Raw genomic sequence first — 19,481 nt, forward strand, 5'->3', positions numbered from 1 at the left:
AATATGCACAACATGATCCTAAAATCAAAGCAGTTAAATGGAATCCAGCCATTATTCATTTGATTATTTACACCTGTGCTTTTCCTACTGTGACATGTCAAAAAACAAGTGGGGCAGTTAGCCTACCATGGCAACCAAATGCATAGGTCTACTGACTGAATATTAAACTCACTTGTGGTATAATTCCCTTCAGTAGGCCTGTCACGTTATGTGACTTATAGGCTACATTAAATGTAACACTCTGTCCATCGACATTGACTACACACTCATTAACATTGTAACATTTCAACTCTTTGGCGTTTCAACTTTTTATTCAATTTGCATCACTTATCAGGCCTAGTAATGAAAAAATGAAGGTGGGTGTTTTTTTTTAAATCTCATGTTATGGGAATTTAGATAGATAGATAGATAGATAGATAGATAGATAGATAGATAGATAGATAGATAGATAGATAGATAGATAGATAGATAGATAGATAGATAGATAGATATAGCCTATTGGCACAAAACATGAACACATATAAAACAAGAGCACAGTTTGATAGTTTTATTAATTAATAATAAAAATCTTTACATTTACACGATAAAAAAAAACAAGTCTGATAAGGAAATTGTAACAATGCCTTGATTTCAATCAGCACTTTAACTGGGTTTAAGGCACTTGAAAGGCGATTTAAAGGTAGGTCTAAAGCCAGTTTACAGTAAGATTAGCCTACCTAAAGAATAACATTTTTCAAATTTGTCATTTTTCACTGTTAAGTCTTGTGTAAAGACCTGTACTGCACAGTGACTCCTTGCTCTGAAGGTAAGAAAAGTCTCGGATCATGCCCGGGAAGGAATATGAGTCCAAGGGTGGACGCAGTGGAAACACTGGCATCAGTCCGGATGTCATGTATGGTGACATAAAACCTGCCATGCCGCCGTTTGCAGAGGAATATGCCAGCCGTAAGGGACTGACACCGAGGCGGGGGCTGAGCCCGTACAGACTGTCAGCGGCCGTCGGTGGCATGTGGAGCGGGGAGAACGCAGACTTGTTCCCCAGAGCACCAAGCGCTGCAGGCAATCCAACAGAAGGCCCGAGTGCGTTTGCGTGATTAGACAAAGACACGCTATCAGAGTCAATTTTGTTCCCTTTGGAGCTCAACACCAGTTCAATTGATCTGACAATGTCGCCTTTGCATGTTCTCACCATAGACTCCAGGGTGTCCCGCTTCTGATGGGGGAAGATTTTGGCCATGATATCAGTGGGGTCCCGGTCCAGGCTCCGGTAGTCCTTGGGTTTCTCCGACTCGCTGCCTGACTCCGGATCCGACGAGGACAGTGACCTCTGTGGACTCTCCATGTGGTCTGAGCGCTGATCAAATACTGGGGATGGACTTGCCCTGTCATTGAATGCAGCGGCGTTGTCCTTGTTTGGAGACAGATCTTTCTTGTCAATTGGAGAGGGCAGCCGCGCGGTGTGGGATGCAAATAGGGGTCGACCCATGAATCCGTTATAAAAGTTGTACTTGCTCAGTTTGTCATCTGAAATGTGGACAAACAGGTTTAAAATCTTATGCGCAAGGTTCCGTTTGCGTAAAATGCTTGAAACAGTGCAGTCTTTAAAATTAAATTGGGCTACAATAGGCTATATTGTGTGGTAACTTTAATCTAACACAAACTGCAAATGAACCAAATAACATTACAGTGAATTCAAATGATTGATGATAACAATAAGCAATTTAATGAGTAAAAGGATCTCCAATGTCAAACATTGTTTCTAACTTACCATGTTTTTGGTTCTCTGTTCCGAAAACATCAAAACTGGGAGCTGTTGGAGTGTTGCTGGTAGCTGCAGGCCCCCCGGGGCCTACGGCTGCCGCCTGAGGGATCCCTGTTTCCCCAACGATCCCCGAGCCGGGGTACATGAGCCGGAGCTCCCGGGCCTCGCTCTCCTCCTGAGCCTGCTGCCTCCTCAGTGCCACCTGCGCGGCCATCACCCGCTGCCTCTCCGCTATCAGAGTGCACTTTGCGCACACGCAGTCTCTCCAGCGACAGAAACGCTTGTGGCCTTTCAGCGCGGAAACAACGCCGTGGTTTCTGCATCTGGCGCACTTCGGGGTGCGGGGGTATCCCCTCTCCAGCGCGGGGTTACAACCCCGGAGGATGAGATGCGGAGGGCGCAGGAGGGAATGAGGCACCTGCAAGCCACCGAGAGGGTTGGCGTTGTGCCCGGCCAGGCCAAGCGGTCTGATCCTGCTGTCCATTGCCTGAATAGTTGCAAACACAACGTCTTAAAGTCCAATACAGTTATGCAAGTACTCAGTCAAGTGATGTGGCCTTCTCTGAGTGACTGGCTTCTCTGTAATGCCGCTGGCACCCTGAACCAGCGCGCCTTAAGTGTCTCCTCTCCAGGTGGTTTGACATGAAATACAACACCCTGGTCACACCCCTTTCCGCTCCAGCTAATACCCTATCATGTTTATTTGCATCCCGGATGAATAGTGGTCTAATCTGATGCAACTGAGCCTATTTGCAGCAGTTTAAGAAAAGTGAAGCCTACCAGGACAAGACTTTGTATGACCTGGAATTGCCATTTTAGAAATTGTGATCTGTAGAAAATTACATTCAAGAATGCATTGAAGTTTTGGTTGCTTTAAGAGTTATGTTTAATATGCACCATCAGTCAAAACGTGTTACTTTGTTGAATTAGGAAACCAAGCTTTTTCTAAGAAAAACATGTTGCCTCAGGTCCGCTAGATACAATGATCCTATTTGGTTGCTCTACTGAGCAATGAATATTCACAATTGGGATGCTTTTAACAGAACAATGGCCCTAATAATGGTCACAGAAGCAACAGGTAATTATCTACCTGGTTATTCTGTTCAACAAATTACCTTGACAAAAGACCCATCTGTCAACAAACACCCAGCAAGATTGGTGGATCACTAATCACACCTTGTCACATGTTTCATTCATTTCTCTCCATTCAAGTAGGATCCAGTTACACGCAACAGATTGCCTTACAGTTATTACGTGGAAAACAACTTGAGCATAATGTGACAAACAGTGGCCGTCAGTCACCAAGGGAAACCCATCACTTAAACACTGTTAGTGCATGTATTTGTACATCATGCACACTGTCCTCAACTTTTTTTATTCACTGCAAATGTGTGCAGTAGCCTATACATAAATACAGTTTGCTATTATATGCTTATTATTATATGCTTGACTGATATGGCATGCGCAAACACTTAAAATGGGAACTAAAATAGACATCTCCTAATCATCTGTAAATGTTAGAGTGAGACATTAGTGACATCTTTTGGTCTCCCTGTAGTTCTGACTCCACTAGACTCCCTCTGAATAATAGACGCAGGTTAAAGAGGCAGTGGATGGAAGCACTCAACCCCCATGTTGCGTTTTACCGAGATAATGATTCCCTGAAGGGCATCTCTAAGGAAGGTCTGCTACAGCAAAGGCCAGGGAAATTGCTTTCAGTATAATACTCACTAATTTCATGCCGACTTAGCTATTCTTAGTCATTAACATTACTACTTACCACACATACAGACTGGATTTTCAGCTTGATAAAAGAAGATTACTGTTTTTTAAGCCAAAACTTATGAGTGACTGATGGTACTTTTTTTTCTCCACCCGTCGTTAAGTGATTGATCTTATCAGCAGCATACCTGCCCACCTGCCCTATTATACAATCATGCATGTGCATATGCAAAGAGCAAACACATATTGTGCAAAAACCCAAAATATGTTCGTATGTGTGTATAGGCATTTGTCGCAACAAAAGCGTTCTGTTATAGAGAGGTTTTGAGAAGTTATGGGCCTGGATGGATAGGGGTGGGTACAGACTCACTTCAGCTGTGCAGGACATGAAAATAATTTGAAATGCATCCATCAACACAGAATGCTAAAAACATAAATAAATGCCAGTGATGCAGATGCTGTGTGGACGCACATGCAGCTTTTATCATTTCATCCACTGTGAAGTGGAATTTGAGGTTTGGATTTCTGGCTGGCAAGTTTATCCAGGCACATTAAGCTGCTCTCACCTGGCTGTTTAAACCGACTGCTTAGGCGGTTTATACGGACCAGTTACAGCTTTTCTTGCAGGAAGGGTTCTGGAAGATGTTGAAAAGCCTGTGTAAATGTGTGTGTCACTATATATTGAGCTTTTGGTTCTGTTTCAGTCTTATTTCTAATTACCCTGAGGAGGATAATGGGACAAAAACAGCTGTTTTGGAAACTCCTCTATGAATTGGATTATGGATAAGCGCTGTAGTGTTATATCTACTTATTTACTGCCTCTTTGGTTTTTCTCTGGATCAAAAGATTACTTTAAGGCCAAGCCAGGGTGGTTGTTTTTAAAGTGCCTTCTACCAGATCAGTTTCACTTTGAGACAAAGTAATTTCTCAACAACTTTGTGTCATTCTACCATTTGATCATGATCTAATACACAGAACTAGCATACACAACTGTTATCTCTGCACACATTTTTAGTCCGAATTTTTCAACCTCACCCCCAACACAGAACGAAGGGATTATCAGGCGTGGGTGCAGTTAGAGTAGGGCCAGACAGTGTCTTAATTGTGTTCTTAACAGATCTGCTCATGTCAGATATGGTGTTTCATCACAGCAATGTGCCTCCTAGGACAGGGCTTTATCAGAGCAGCTTCTTATCTGAAGCAAGGTGGCTGCTAATCTACTCACAAATCTCACAAAACCTGATTATGTCTCACTGTCAGAGAGATGGAGCAAAGGAGGGAGGGTGGAGAGGTAAGGAGGTACTGTAAGGCAGAGGAACAGAAGCCCATCATTACACAGTAAATCATGGCATCTGGATTTATATCTTTTATAGTGTCCTATTAAGACATTCAGATTTCATGTTGTAATGTACTGGCACACTGTTAATCCAAATAGGTCTATATCCTAGATTATTGCCCTGCAGCTGCAAGTCTTCTGATGCGTAACGGGTGACGATCAGATCATGTTATTGTTGCCAACTCTCACATCACAGTCGCTAAAGAAATCATCACTTGACACGACTTTGACATTTGGAAACATTTCAGCGCCTTAAGTTTCAAGACAGCGGCATTGTTTCTGAAAATACAGCACTCAAGTTACAACAAATTCCCCTCTCTTTCAGCATGTGAAGGGTCTTGACCTTTGTGTGTTTATTCTCTCATCTGTCACTTCACACGCTTGTCATTTAAGTGCCACACAGTAGCCTCCACTTCACTGCTGATGGGGTGAATGGCCACCACTGATGGCCATCAGGTCGGTCAGGTTGCTGCAGTGATCAAAAGATTTGATCATTTTAATTTCCCTTTGTGAATGCAAGTCTCTCTCCACCAATGCACCTTGATGTCATTGACACTTTGTTGTATTAAAGCTCTGTGTAGAAAAAACAACACACAGAAGAAGTTGATTTGTGCTCCATGTGCCGTGTGTAGCCCCGGCGAAGTTCAACAAGCAACTACTCTTTTAGTTTAGATTTCAAGATTATTTTCGCGCCAGGGGATGTCGACTGCTACTTTGCTGTTGGACTTGGTTTCTCTGGTGCGCCTGGCGCCTGGTGCAGAAGTTACGCCTTTGCCAGCATCCAATGGAAAATTCTCACCCATCTTTCTCCGGATATCAGACCAGTAGCTCGCTTTGAGGTGCAAAATTTACATTGAAATATGTAAATGTGTCAAAAAATAAGGTTTTTGTGACATTTGACAGAAAATGTAACAATCAGTGATGACGCCAAAGTAAAAGTAATAATGTTACTCAGGATTGCAGGTGACTTATATGGCGAATCATGTTAGCAAAGGTTTACTCAAGTACTTCAGAGATACTTGTAGTTTACATGAATATTTCTATTTTGCTACACAACTAGACTTTTTGGAGATAAATGTTGCACTTTTCATTGTACCTTAATTTGACAGCTATAGTTACGTCACTGATTGTGTTTTTATATGCAAAACATATGATAGATTGAGATATAATATGATGCTATATATAGGCTTTAAAACCATTTTCTCATTGTGGTATTGCTAACTAAATATTGGCGGATGGAAATAATTCCGTAAATATAAATTACATATTAGTACAACCCATGCAGGGAAGAAGGGAAGCATCCATATAACACTCATACACACACCTGTGCATTTGAATACATGGGACAATAGAATTTCCTCCTATTCCTTGCCTATCTATATTCTGCTATCTTCTGCCATCTTCTTCTCCCCTATTCAATATTCCTGCATTTACCTCTCTTTCTCTCCTCTCACACCTTTATTGGTGGTCTGAGTCTGGTAGGTATCCATCAGGGCCCCTCACTTAGCCCAGCAACGCCTCAGTGCCAGTGAACAATGGTGGGCCAAAGACAGCCAAGTTTGCTCATGAGCGCTGGGTATGGGTGTGTGTGTGTGTGTGTGTGTGTGTGTGTGTGTGTGTGTGTGTGTGTGTGTGTGGGCGTGGGTGGGTGGGTGGGGATCGGGGGCTTGTGTGCACCCATGTGTACCTGTTTTAATCATTTTCATCATGCATATTACATCTGCATCAACATGGTGCATCTATAAGAGATGCAGGTTCACTTTTACATACTGGCTCACTGTGTGTGTAGGCATTTAAGTGCTATAAGTGCTAATTATGTGTGTGTGTGTGTGTGTGTGTGTGTGTGTGTGTGTGTGTGTGTGTGTGTGTGTGTGTGTGTGTGTGTGTGTGTGTGTGTGTGTGTGTGTGTGTGTGTGTGTGTTTGTGTGTGGGTAGGGAACATTAAGACCTTAAAAGGTTCTGGTCATGTGCCAATGAATGCAACCTTCACTGTCTAAACAGGTTGAGATTTAACCCCGAGAGTTCTTCGTTCTGCACTTACTCTGGCTACACTCTCTACTTGTTTCGTGTCACAAACGCTTCTTTATTTAACGATACACTTGCAAGGAGAACTTTGCATCTCAACAATGCATAACTTAGTGGCAGATGAGCACAACCCTTTGTGAAGGATTTAAAGAATCAAGTTTCTAAGTGTGTTTCTTTTTTTCATAAAATGTGTGCCACTTGACAGACATTGACAAGGAAATGGATGTAGTAGTGATAGACACGTCGTGGGAAAGAACTCTCTGTTGGTACTTTGCAAATATGAATATGCACTTTACACCAGGGCTTGAGTGAACATGTCAGAGGTGACGGATAGGTAGGAAATATTTTGACAATTATGAGTTTTTGTTTAATTAATTGTACATTTACAGGAGCTATTGTATTGATTTTTTTCAGATTAAATGCATTACTTTGGCTTGTCACTGAGCTAAAAACACTAACAAAAAACCTAATGAAAGGGAGATTCTTCCTCTCCTCATTCTCATATACAAATAAGTAAACAATCAGACCTCCAAAGCGTTGTTTACACAGTCTTGAGTGAAAGGATCTGTTGACATCCTAATGGCAAAGGATTCTGGTTCATTTCTATTTGCCGAAAAGATTTCCTCCAGCTGTGAGTGTCTTTAGATGAGGGGGCCGTACAAATCTTTAGTACACTAAATCTGATGTTAGCTCTTTAGAAAATGAGAGAATGGCAGCAAGGAAGAAATTCAACAATATTTATGTCTGGGTCAACACTGATATATCATCACCATATGAAGTTGTTATGGCAAGCGTATTAGTAACATTAGAGTTAATTTTAAGACCATAATTCACTCTTCTTGGTCTCCACTAGTCTATATCCACAACGTTCCACTTCTGGGATTGTTCAGGTGCCGCCGGAAATTCCGCCAGATGTCTTTCATTTCTGCCAGATGTCCGGTACCTTCTGCTTTTTTTTGTGTTGGCATTTTAAACTCTGGTCGATTTATCGGAGTATAAATCGACCGATAAGTCGATTTTATACTCCACTTACTATGTCTGCGATGTTGTATGTACAATTGTGTTAAAAATAATAGCAGTGTGATTTAAAAAAGTGAATAATACTCAAAATCCTTTCAATTCCATAATAGCTTTCAATTCCATAATATCAATGCACTGGGAACACTGCACATTCAATTCTAAATCAAAACATGACCAAAATTGATCAAGTTTGTGTTATACCTTTACAGAAAGTGAAGAAAAAGGAATATTAGGCTGTTCAAAGAAATAGCAGTATTTGCATTTTTCTTTACAAACAAATTTACTGTATAAACTGAAAAAAATGTCTCAAGGGTTTGCTTTACTTTGAATCACTGCACTAATATTTAGTTGCATAACCATTATTTCTGAGAACTGCTTCACATCTGTGTTGCATGGAGTCGACCAACTTCTGGCACCTGTGAACAGGTATTACAGCCCAGGACGATTGAATTACATTCCACAATTCCTCTGCATTACTGGGTTTTGCCTCAGAAACAGCATTTTTGATGTCACCTATGGGATTGAGGTCTGGGGGTTGGGCTGGCCACTCCATAACATCAATCTTGTTCATCTGGAACCAAGACTTTGCTCGCTTACTGGTGTGTTTTGGGTCATTGTCTTGTTGAAAGACCCATTTCAAAGGCATTTCCTCTTCAGCATAAGGCAACATGACCTCTCCAAGTATTTTGATATATTGAAACTGATCGATGATTTATCGATGCGATAAATAGGCCAAACACCAGAGTATGAGAAACATCCCCATAACATGATTTTTGCACCACCATGCTTTACTGTCTTCACAGTGCTGTGGCTTGAATTCAGTGCATGGGGGTCGTTGGACAAACTGTCTGCGGCCCCTATAGACCCAGCAAGTTTTTTCAGCAATGGGACTTTGCAGGGGCTTCTAGCTGATAGCTTTGCTTCACATAGCCTTCTTCTGATCGTAACAGTACTCACAGGTAACTTTAAGTCTTCTTTGATTTTCCTGGAGCTGATCTTTGGTTGAGCTTTTGCCATTTTGGCTATTCTTCAATCAATTCGAATGGTAGCTGACTGTTTTTTCCCACGTCGTTCAGGCTTTGGATGCCATTTCAAGGCATTTGAAATCATTTTGGCTGAGCAGCCTATAGTTTTTTGCACTTCTTTATATGTTTTCCCCTCTCCAATCAACCTTTTAATCAAAGTCCACTGTTCCTCAGAGCAATGACTGGAATGACCCATTTCGCTGAGCATTTCAGTGTGAAATGCACTATAACCAGCATGCACAACATTTGATTCCTTCCTTCCGTAAATATGGGCCATAATTGACACCTGTGTCTTCACAGAATCAATCACCTCACTAAGTGAACACAACACTGCTATTATTTTGAACATGCCCCTTTCAATTACAGAATGAGCAGCATGCATGTCATGACTGTTGAGTCTGTTGGTTTTCTATGACTCTACAACACTGAAATTATTTGCTATGTAGAAATACCACTTCTACCAAAAAATTTGATTTATGATGTTAGTGATGTTGGACTGCTATTATTCTGAACACAACTGTATGTTTATCTTTCTTGTATGTCTGGTGAGCCAAAGGAAAATGTCCACCTTGAAAATTAAATTAAATTACAGATTTATTCTATTCTATTATGAGGACTTTGATTAACTGCTCTTCAGATCTCTGCAGGATAAATCCAGACAGCTAGCAAGACTATCTGTCCAATCTGAGTTTTCTGTTGCACGATTAAAACAACCTTTAAACGTACATGTTCCACCCAAACAAGTTCCTTCCTGAGGCTATTTTGCAGCGGCACCGTGGCTCCGTCTGGCACTTAGCGCCATCCAAGACGACTGTGATTGGTTTAAAGAAATGCCAATAAATCAGAGCACGTTTTTTTCCCATTCCGAAATGCTGTGTGGACTTGCCAGACCCTCCTTCGCAGCGCGGTGGAGGAAGGTCTGGCAAATGCAAGACTAGGTCTCCACCAACTCCTGAGAAAAATATATGGCTTTTTAGCTGCTAAATGCTCCACTATGTTTGCCAGTTGTTAACTTTGTCTGCTGTTTGGTGCTGGGCAGGTATTGTACAGTAGGGTTTATTAGAGCTTTTTTTACGTAATAAAAACAGCAGCCTGCTGTTGCTGGAACACACTGATGAGAGCTGTAAGAGTGAACCAAAACAGTAAAACCAAAACAATGTGTTAAAAAATGCTAAAATACTCCATGAAGGTGAAAGACTGCAAAATTAGGTGATAATTATCTGTGGGTTCATCACTGTGAGCGACACCTTTTACTTTCAAAGTAGTAATTTGATTAATTGTTAATATAAAAATAGTGATTATAGCAGCTTTAAGTAAATTTGTTTATATGCAATCTTAAAATGTGCAAATGTGTTACTATTACAGTCACTTCCCACATATCTATGAGAGTTTCATTGTTACAATGCCATGTCACAGTGAAACAATCTTAAACATGTCCAAAATGCAATAAGCGTTTTAAAAGTGCAGGAGATCGTTGAGAACACAGCGACAAACAAAGAACGGGGGAGGGGAAGCATAAAGAAGGAGGTGAGTGTGCTATCAGATGAACGCAGAGGACAAGGAGAGACATCAGTATTGTACATCTCTGCCAGGGTGTTATGGGAAAATATTCTAGGCTTTCAGTTACAGACAATAACAGTTTGGAAATTGTTAAACATTGTCTCTGATAGCAACTGGAATCTGCAAACAGATCACATGTGAGTTGCTACAGAGATTAGAGGAAACATGAAACCATCAGAGAAGCGGAAGCATTTGGAAGTGAGTTTGTGTGCATGATGTTTTGTCCCAGTATATGTTTTATGACTTAATTTTTTACTGGTTCAAATCCAGCAACAAACATGTGACATTCTGAGTATGTGATTGGATACAATACATTTCTCAGAGGCAGCAGAACCAGACTTGCTATAACTGTTGAAGCACAGATCTTGAAATACTAACCTAGCCTGCCCTGCAGTCTTTGCCCTCAGCATACCTGTGACTTTGTGTAATTTCTTACAAAGGAAACCACTGAGAAGAGATAATTCTGTTACAGTTGAACAGAAAGATCATAATACTTTTTTATCTCATACTATTTATTTTGACCTCTGTCTTGTTGTTGCATTGTTCCCAGAGCACATGACCTAACTTGGCATTCAGTCAAATGGAGGTGCAGAGAAGCACGTATGCAGAAATCCAAAATGTCACATACATATCCTTTTTATTATTAATATCTGGTCCAAAAAAACCTTTGAAGTTTTTTTTTTTTTGGACAGTTCTCTTATTTAATATGAATATTTAGGTGATGGTGCGGTGGATATAACACATGTCTTTGGTGTGGGAGACCTGGGTTCAATTCCCACTATGATACATCTACCAATGTGTCCCTGAGCAAGACCTAGTTGCTCCAGAGGCGTGTGACCTCTGACACACATATATATGTATAGCAATTGTAAGTCGCTTTGGATAAAAGCGTCAGCTAGATGTAATGTAATGTAATTTATCTAAAAGGTAAATGCAAGCCAGAACTTCTTTGATGTCATCAGAAGGTACATATTATGACAGTGACAAAGTAAAGTAATATAACTCATAGTCTACCACTTTCTGTAATTCCTCACTTTAATGTCAATAGAGCAACTCAAGGTTTCATCTCTCTACAGCTCAGCTACTCAGAATAGAATATGGAATACTTCAATAATATTAAAATGTGTCCAATGTGGAATCATTCAAATGCAAATTGTATGTATTACCTCAGTAAAATGTAATCAAATCAATTCTACGGTAACAGAATGCCCTCACAGAGATCCTCCAGGTTGATGGTCCTAAATGCCCTGTGATGTGTATACTAGGAGACAAAATAGATGGGTTACCTGTAAGGAAAATTAGATTTGTAACATTGTTTGCATTCTTATTAATTGGAAGATAAGAACTCCAACCTGTTTTAACAGTTGGCTGGAAGAGTTGATAGAAAAATGAATAGGGATGGAAAGAGCTGCCGCCACATTGTGTCCCACATTGTGTCCTGATGAACGTTAGGCAACAAACACGTACACTTACTAACCAAAACAGGAGCAGAAGCAGGAGTCGATGTAGCATATCCATCATTTGCAAGTGTTTCCGTTCTTTTTCAAGTTATTATTGTGTTTGCAGATTTTTTGTTTGTTACCATAGCTACTGTTGAGGACACTATTTTTTCAATTGCAAAAATAACACTACACCTTGGTCCTTGGCTGTTTGTAGGGAGTGTTATGGGGGGGTTTGAAAAGAGCCAAGAAATCCCTCATAAATATTTTATTTACAACATTTTACTAAGACAGGTAAAATTTAAGACTTGATATATATACACATATATTTGATTACTTTTGAATTAAAAAGCCCACAAAAAATGACTGATTCACTATTTCCCTACAGTATGTACATTATATTCCTGCCAGTTTAGACCTTCATGATTCTTTGTGATCACATGTCTTGACTGAATTGTCTAAAGAAAGTGGCAGCCATTTTTGTTTTTGTTGCACTGATAAGTTGATTGTCGGGGTCAAGCAGAGGATCAGTGGGAAATTAACACTTTCCTTCATTTACTGTAATAATACATGTTAATAAGTATGGCCAAACTGACAACTGATGCAGAACACTTCAGAACAATGCATCATTACTTTGATATTCAAACTAAATTCAATTTTGCATTACTGTTCACCTTTATTTAATGCCAACAGCATTAAATAAAGGTGATTTCAAGCGAGATTAGTTTCCTTCACATTTAGTACTGTTGGCACCAAACCCCAGCAACATGCATCTACATGGACTGACACCTGGATATGGTTCAAAGCCACTGCGGAACCACAGTCAGTCAGGTACAGAGACAGAAGAACAGATAACAATACACACTACAGTCTATTCAGAACTATAGACTGCAAAATGCTGGCTGCATGCAGATTCAACTCAGATAGAGGAAAAATACAAAATAAAGTGCTGACCACAGGTGTGAACAAAGCTCCATTTTCAAAAACATTTCCAAATGGGGGACTCTCTGAATCTTTGGGAAATTTTTTGAAGATCTTACTCCTTTGCATCTACAAAACACAAGATAAATGGGATCTTTTATCAGTTTAGATGTTGTATAATTTTACAACTGGAGTCCAAACATCAATGCAGGCTTTAGATTCTAAGAACTGCAACCTTAAGTTCACAGGCTTTAGGGAATTTATCTGATGGCAAACACACCTTATCGTTGCCATTGTTCACATTTTGGGTAAGATTGGGTAAGAAGTGTGAGAAAGTAGTTCACCTTATTTAAAGTTATAAAATGGTTTAGAAAGCTATGAAAAAAGGTAAAGTAGAGCCTGCATTGCTTAGTCAAATTCAGTAAATGGTATTTTAATCTTATGAGTAAATCTAGCAAGGTGTAAGATATAAGTGCTTACAAAATTCCTAAACACCAGCGACACAAAGGAGTCATCACTGTTGACATGAGGTTGGTGAGGATCTTCAGCACCTAACGGGAAGGATTCAGCCTCGAGGCAAATTACCACCAGTGTTTCCTTTCAAAAAAGTCTCTCTATGTATCAGGTTACATCATTATTTAAGTTGACATGATTCCCATTTCCATCAGTTTGTTGTAGAGTCGAAAGTACAGGATCATGTGAGTGGCTGAAATTGTTTTATGAATGGTTGAAAGTGGGCATTCAAGTAAATTAATTTACTGATATTAACAATGACATACAAAGAACCATCATGTACAAATACTGAAACATTTGGACCATAAACCATGTATTTCTTGTTATTATTAATATTATTCTTATTATTATTATTAAGTCTATTTATTTTACTATAATTAGTTCCACTCTGTCACTGTTCATATACTACTAAACTTTTCTCTATCAGCATGGTGAGGAAATGGTAATGAAAGTACCTGCAAAGTCACAGAACACATCTGAAAAACATTGACTTACAATATATACAATTCTTTTTCTAAAATGTCTACTCTTGCCATGTTTAATGTTTAGTGGTTGTTTAGAACAACACCTCATCACACCTAAATTAAGTTGTCTGCCATTGACTCTCAAAATGACCGTTGAGTACCAGCAACAGGTGCATGTTGTGAAACGGTCACAGTTTTAAACAGGTGTTTAATGTTGTGAATTGAATCAAAACTAATTGGTTAGGTTTAGGAAAAGATCACGGTTTGGGTTAAAATAAGTATGTTTGTTGCGTAAATTAAGTTACGTATGTAACGCATATGTGACGTAAGTTCAGTATGGCACGTAAGTTAAGTGATGTAAGTACACGTAAGGACACAAACGGTAGCTGTCCGGGGTAAAATGTCCTGTTTGTGTAACCCATACATCCGTCCATCCAACCAGGCCTCCTATTAACGCGGACTTCGTCACTTTTAATACTACGCCATCTGACTTCCTCCTTTGCTCCTGTCATAATTACTTCGGCCACTAGAGTTTGCCGCCTTACAACAAACATAAAAATGGGTGGTATAAAACTGCTTGCACAGACGACCTATTAGGCTGCTTTTTTAAGGAGGCTGCCTGGTTTAGGCAACTCAAAGAATAAGTTCAATATTTAACCAGAGTGCAAACTATCCTAAACCTTAAAGCGCCCATATTATGCTCTATTTCAGGTTCATAACTGTATTTTAAGGTTGTACCAGAATAGGTTTACATGGTTTAATTTTCAAAAAACACCATATTGTTGTTGTACTGCACAGCTCTCTCTCACTGCTGCAGATCCTCTTTTCACCTGGTTTCTGTTTTAGCTACAGAATGAGACCTCTTTTCATCTTCTTCTTCTGTACTATCTTTGATTGCACTCGCACATGCTCAGTAGCTCAGATGTAGAGCATGTCAGCTAGCTAACTCTAGAGACAGTAAAAGAAAGCCTGTTTCTCCAACTTTGGTCAGTTACAAGGCAGGATTAGCTGGGAGACTTCTAAATGAGGGCGCACATGTAAGTAGTTCTTTTGTAGATTATGGTGAACTTGTGTGTGTTGTAGCAGTGCTTTGCTATTGAGAACGACGTAGCATGCTAGCGTTAGCCGGCTAGCGCTAGCATTAGCCGGCTAACGCTACGAGCTAACGGTTGTGGTTAGCCAGGCCGATTTTGAACAGCTCACTAGGAGACTGAAAGCAGGACACATTCAGAAACCTGTATCTCACTCAAAACAGCATGGATGGATTTTTTTCAAAGTTTGTATGTGTGTGGAAGCACCAGAGACACAAAAGAACACCCCAAATCCCAGAAAAAGTGTTTTTTTCATAATATGGGCACTTTAACCAAAGTAATTAAGTAACCTAAATCTAACCACAGGCAGGAGACCTTGTCTTCGGGGTCAAACTCCTGCCCTTTGTGCGTACACCATCCACCCCAACCTCCTCCTTATGACTCCGATGCCGTTCAAGAGCATAACAGGCAGAATCAATGTAGCAATATGTTTCCTCCAAAAGGTATTTTATTTGAGAAGCCATTTACGACTATATATACCATATTTCTTTAGAAGACAAGGTTGAATACTTGTCCCCTAAACATGCCCTTGTCTTTTCCAAACCATGATGCAAGGTCACAACACGGTCAGATGTGGTGTTTGGAGGGCTTCTAATTTTGGGATCAGGGCTTAATGAGAGGACGAGAAAACAACCTGCTGGTGAGAACAAGGGGGACGGCCCCAGAGACAAGGCGTACGAGGAAAGGATACAAAGGACAGCTTAGAGGACCTCTGATGTCACCCCAGCACCAGCAGAGTGGCTCATTGGAACTAAAGTGCCTCCTCTGTGTTGCTTTTGTCTGATTCTTGTCAGGCCTGTCCCACTCCTACAATAATGAGCCCTTTGACAAGTGATTAACTTCATAGTGGCTTTTGTTTTTGTGTTTCTTTACTAGTGTTTGTTTTAATGGCAGGCCTCGGTTCATCACCTTTTAAGTAGCTACTTCTATGAATACCTGAGGGTGAGGGTAGATGAAAATGAATTGTAAGAAAGGTTGTGAAGACATGACCACATGATTGTACATGTTGTTGAGTGTTAAGATTCATCCTTTGAGATAATAACTTAACAAAAAAGAGAACTAAACGCAAGGTGCACTTTTTAGTTTTTATTTAAGAGCTTTCAACTACATCTCACAGTCTTCATCAGTGGATGGAGTATTCTCAAATTTTCTGCTGAGAAAGATTGTGAGATCTGGTTAAAAATTGAATTAAGTTTTCTCTTTTTTTCATACTACACATTTGTCATCTGTTCTACAGTTTACATTATCAAAGACCAACCTATCTAATTCCACTGACTGGGTAGAATTATTGTAATTAGCCTTTAGCCTGTTAAGCTAATAAGCTAATGCATGTTTCCTCTTTTCCCGCCGAATAGGAGGTTTTAGTTTTTCACCCTGAAATTTGACAAATGGTTCTCCCTTTCCTTGAAGACATGGCTTTGATCCTCTCAGGTAGGCAGGGGGTACAGGAGTCCTCTAAGGGATGACCGCCCCCTGATGGGTGAATTGTTTTTACCCCAGCTATGATTTGCTTGTGCTGCAACATCTAATTCCAAATCCTATTTTGTCAAATCAATGCCTGAATCCCTTTGTCTTATTAAGGCCGGTCTGGTTTCCTATACCAAGCAGGGTGCTTTAACCCCCCGATGTGGGAGGCAAGCTGAGGCTGCCCCTTACAAGAAAACAACACATCACTCCACAGCAGCATGCCACTTCCTCAACCAGCAAATGAGATGAAAGCTTTAAACCATGAAAATAGTGGTTTGAAATGCTTCTGAAGCCCCTGCTAGCACAGAATAAAGATGGGCTGTCCACCAGCAACAAAAGCCTAAACAAAACAGGGAAAAACATCAAAGTGTGATTTTGTTAGGGGAAAAAACTATTTGTTAAAGTGTGCCCACTGAGAAAAACGCAGGTGAATTTTCAGGTAATAGCATATTGCTGTTAAGTACTATTTGTGTTCCTTACTTTTCCATACTGTGATACCTTTCATTAGAGTGTTAAACTTTCACCTCTTACAATGTTTTTGCTGCTTTATACCGGTTTTTGCTTTTAGTTTCAGATTTCAAAATCCCGGTAAATTTAAATTATCATATTTGCACAGTAAAAAAATGTAAACACAAAATTTGGGAATTATTCATTAGATGACTTGTGATTTTGTATATTTCTATTTTGTATTTAATAATGAATTTTAGGAATAACTGAAACATCATTAAGTGGGATAAAGAATATGCACATACTGCCCATTTACAAGGTAGTTACAATATAATATACTATATGTGGCACAAAGCCCCAAATATTTACATATAGTATTTAATTGAACTGGGGTTCTGCTTGATTCTGACATCTGCAAAGCAAGAGAATGTGATTAAATGCCTTGCTAAGAATAGAGTGGCAACAGTCGTTTTTTTGTTCTCTGTCCACAGGTGGATTTACCTGACTGTGTGCAATACGATCACTCTTTGATCCAAGTACAACTACAATGAACAAGCTTAAGTTAATAAGGTGTGAAATTCTTAAGACAAGGACCTTTTTGTGGTACTTTCAGTGAACAGCACTCCCAAATGAATTGTGTCATTGAAAGTCAGGATAGTCAATCAAATAACAATGTGTACATAAATATAAATACATTAAATCAAATTTCACATTCAAAGTGCCTTTAAAGTGTCATGTCCTGTGTTTGAAAAAAGTGCACAGCAATATAATGTAAATAATTTTAGGAAGATGTCTGAACATTAAAATAATTGGGAAATAATGTTGATTGCAAATCAGTATAACAAAACGTATTGTAGTACATGCACAAACTATTGTGTTTAACATGACGTGTCTGTTTTAGGTAAGCAACATACAGTAGACACATTATCAAATTAAATACATAAATTATCCGCTTATAAAATATTCCAGCATGTATACATGCTGTTTATACAAAGTAGACAAAAATTGCTTTTTCCAAGGGGGAGCTTGCAGTATACAACATGATACTGAGTCATTTTGCATTTGATTGCATTGAATCCATCAATCACTCTCTGTTTGGACAGAATGCCAGAATGTTGTGTGAACCTTAAATGAAAGTTGTTTTTGGCGCATCATGTTAATCCCAAAATGAATTCTTAGCACAGACGTTTGTTGTATATAAAAGTGAGGAACTCCAACATGCCATGTTCACGATCTCATTGTGAAATTCCAAAGGTTTAGGAGTAAACTGCCTCATGTAATCAGATTTTGCCATGCACATGATTGTTTATTAAATGGGCTGCAGTGAAGTGTGCGAGTCAGAATGCAGCACATTCCCCAGTTTAAGTAGTGTATAGGAGTGTCAGTAGAGTGATAACAACAATAAAACAATGCTAATCTCTAATATAATAGAAATCCACATGTACTTAAACATTCAATCATGATTACACATTACTGCTCAAACTGCAGCTCCATATTAAATATTCTATGTAGTTCAATATAATATTTAAGCATTGCGCTCTAAGCATTCATGTCCTCAGCTCCCTCAATCATCTTCTGAATAAATTCTGCTGAACACTGATGAACAGTAATTGCTATCCATCTCAATATGTGTCATGACTTGGCAGTAAGTGTACAAATTCGAAAATGTGATTTTGAGTTTGCAGGAGACACATGCTCCAGAGATCCCAATGTCATGAATAATTCACAGCCACAAGAATAACGATGGCAGATAAAACTTTATGTGAGTAATTGCGTAAGTAGACTCATCAGCCTTAATAGTGTTTGTAACTTTTCAACATTGCCGGACTGGTGGCGATCTAACCCCCTTTCAACCACATTGCGGGCTTTTATTCTTCTAACTCACTGTGCTCTTTGGGCCCTCGCGAATGAATTTGTCTGACATCTATACATGGGTTATTTTCTAGGAAACCGTTGTATCACGGCAACTCGAAATGCTGTTTGATGGAGGGCTTGGAACGTGATCTGATAACCCCGGATGCTGGCCAGTTGTATTACTTGTATGCTGGGCATTAAGAGTGGTGGGAGGAGAGGAACGGGCCCAAGAGCAGGATGGACGAGAACCAGGGCCCAGAACGGCTGACCGCTCGGCTTCCTATCAGTCTTCCAAACCAAGGACACAGTTTCCTCTGAGCGTTCACACTTTTGCTCACACAATCAAAATATCCATTAATTATATGATTATTAGTGCAATGTTTAAGGTATTTTACCTTGAAACAAGGAGGAACAAGCCTTATGCTGTGTTTCAATTTGTACACTTATATTTAGTACACTGTGTACACTTGTGCAGTGGGAAATTTCGATAGGGTTTTGTTGTCTCAAATCACGCACGGCCGTTATGCACTGACCAGAAATTGTTTTCTCTCTCTTTCATTTCTTTTTAATGCCGGGCAGGACATTACCGCCACCTATTGTCGCCTGTCAAAATATACTGTATACAGGCTTGTTTTCTCACTATCTGACTACAGTATAGTGGTATGTTTTCACAAGTTTGAAAATATGTTGATTCAGCTCCATAGCAAAGATGGCGAACGTTGAGGGCGAGTAGTGTCCAGCGTTTCACACTCAATATTTTGACCGTTGCAGCATGCAGGCACTCACAGTGCACTGCATTTGGGCATACTTTGTCAGTGTGAAACACACGATGTAC

The 19,481-nt window shown here is 39.7% G+C and overlaps 1 protein-coding gene across 1 annotated transcript; it reads right to left on the reverse strand.

The window, feature by feature from the left end:
* Positions 1-532: 532 nt before the first annotated feature.
* LOC120572262 (doublesex- and mab-3-related transcription factor A1-like) lies at positions 533-2,363 on the reverse strand. The gene is made up of 2 exons (XM_039821499.1): positions 1,769-2,363; positions 533-1,524 (listed from the first exon to the last, which is right to left on the reverse strand). Exons 1-2 carry the CDS (start codon positions 2,244-2,246, stop codon positions 743-745), a joined length of 1,260 nt encoding a protein of 419 aa, XP_039677433.1. The 5' UTR covers positions 2,247-2,363; the 3' UTR covers positions 533-742.
* Between the last annotated feature and the right edge of the window lie 17,118 nt (positions 2,364-19,481).

This window comes from Perca fluviatilis, chromosome 14, assembly GCF_010015445.1.
Source record: "Perca fluviatilis chromosome 14, GENO_Pfluv_1.0, whole genome shotgun sequence".
NCBI lineage: Eukaryota > Metazoa > Chordata > Actinopteri > Perciformes > Percidae > Perca > Perca fluviatilis.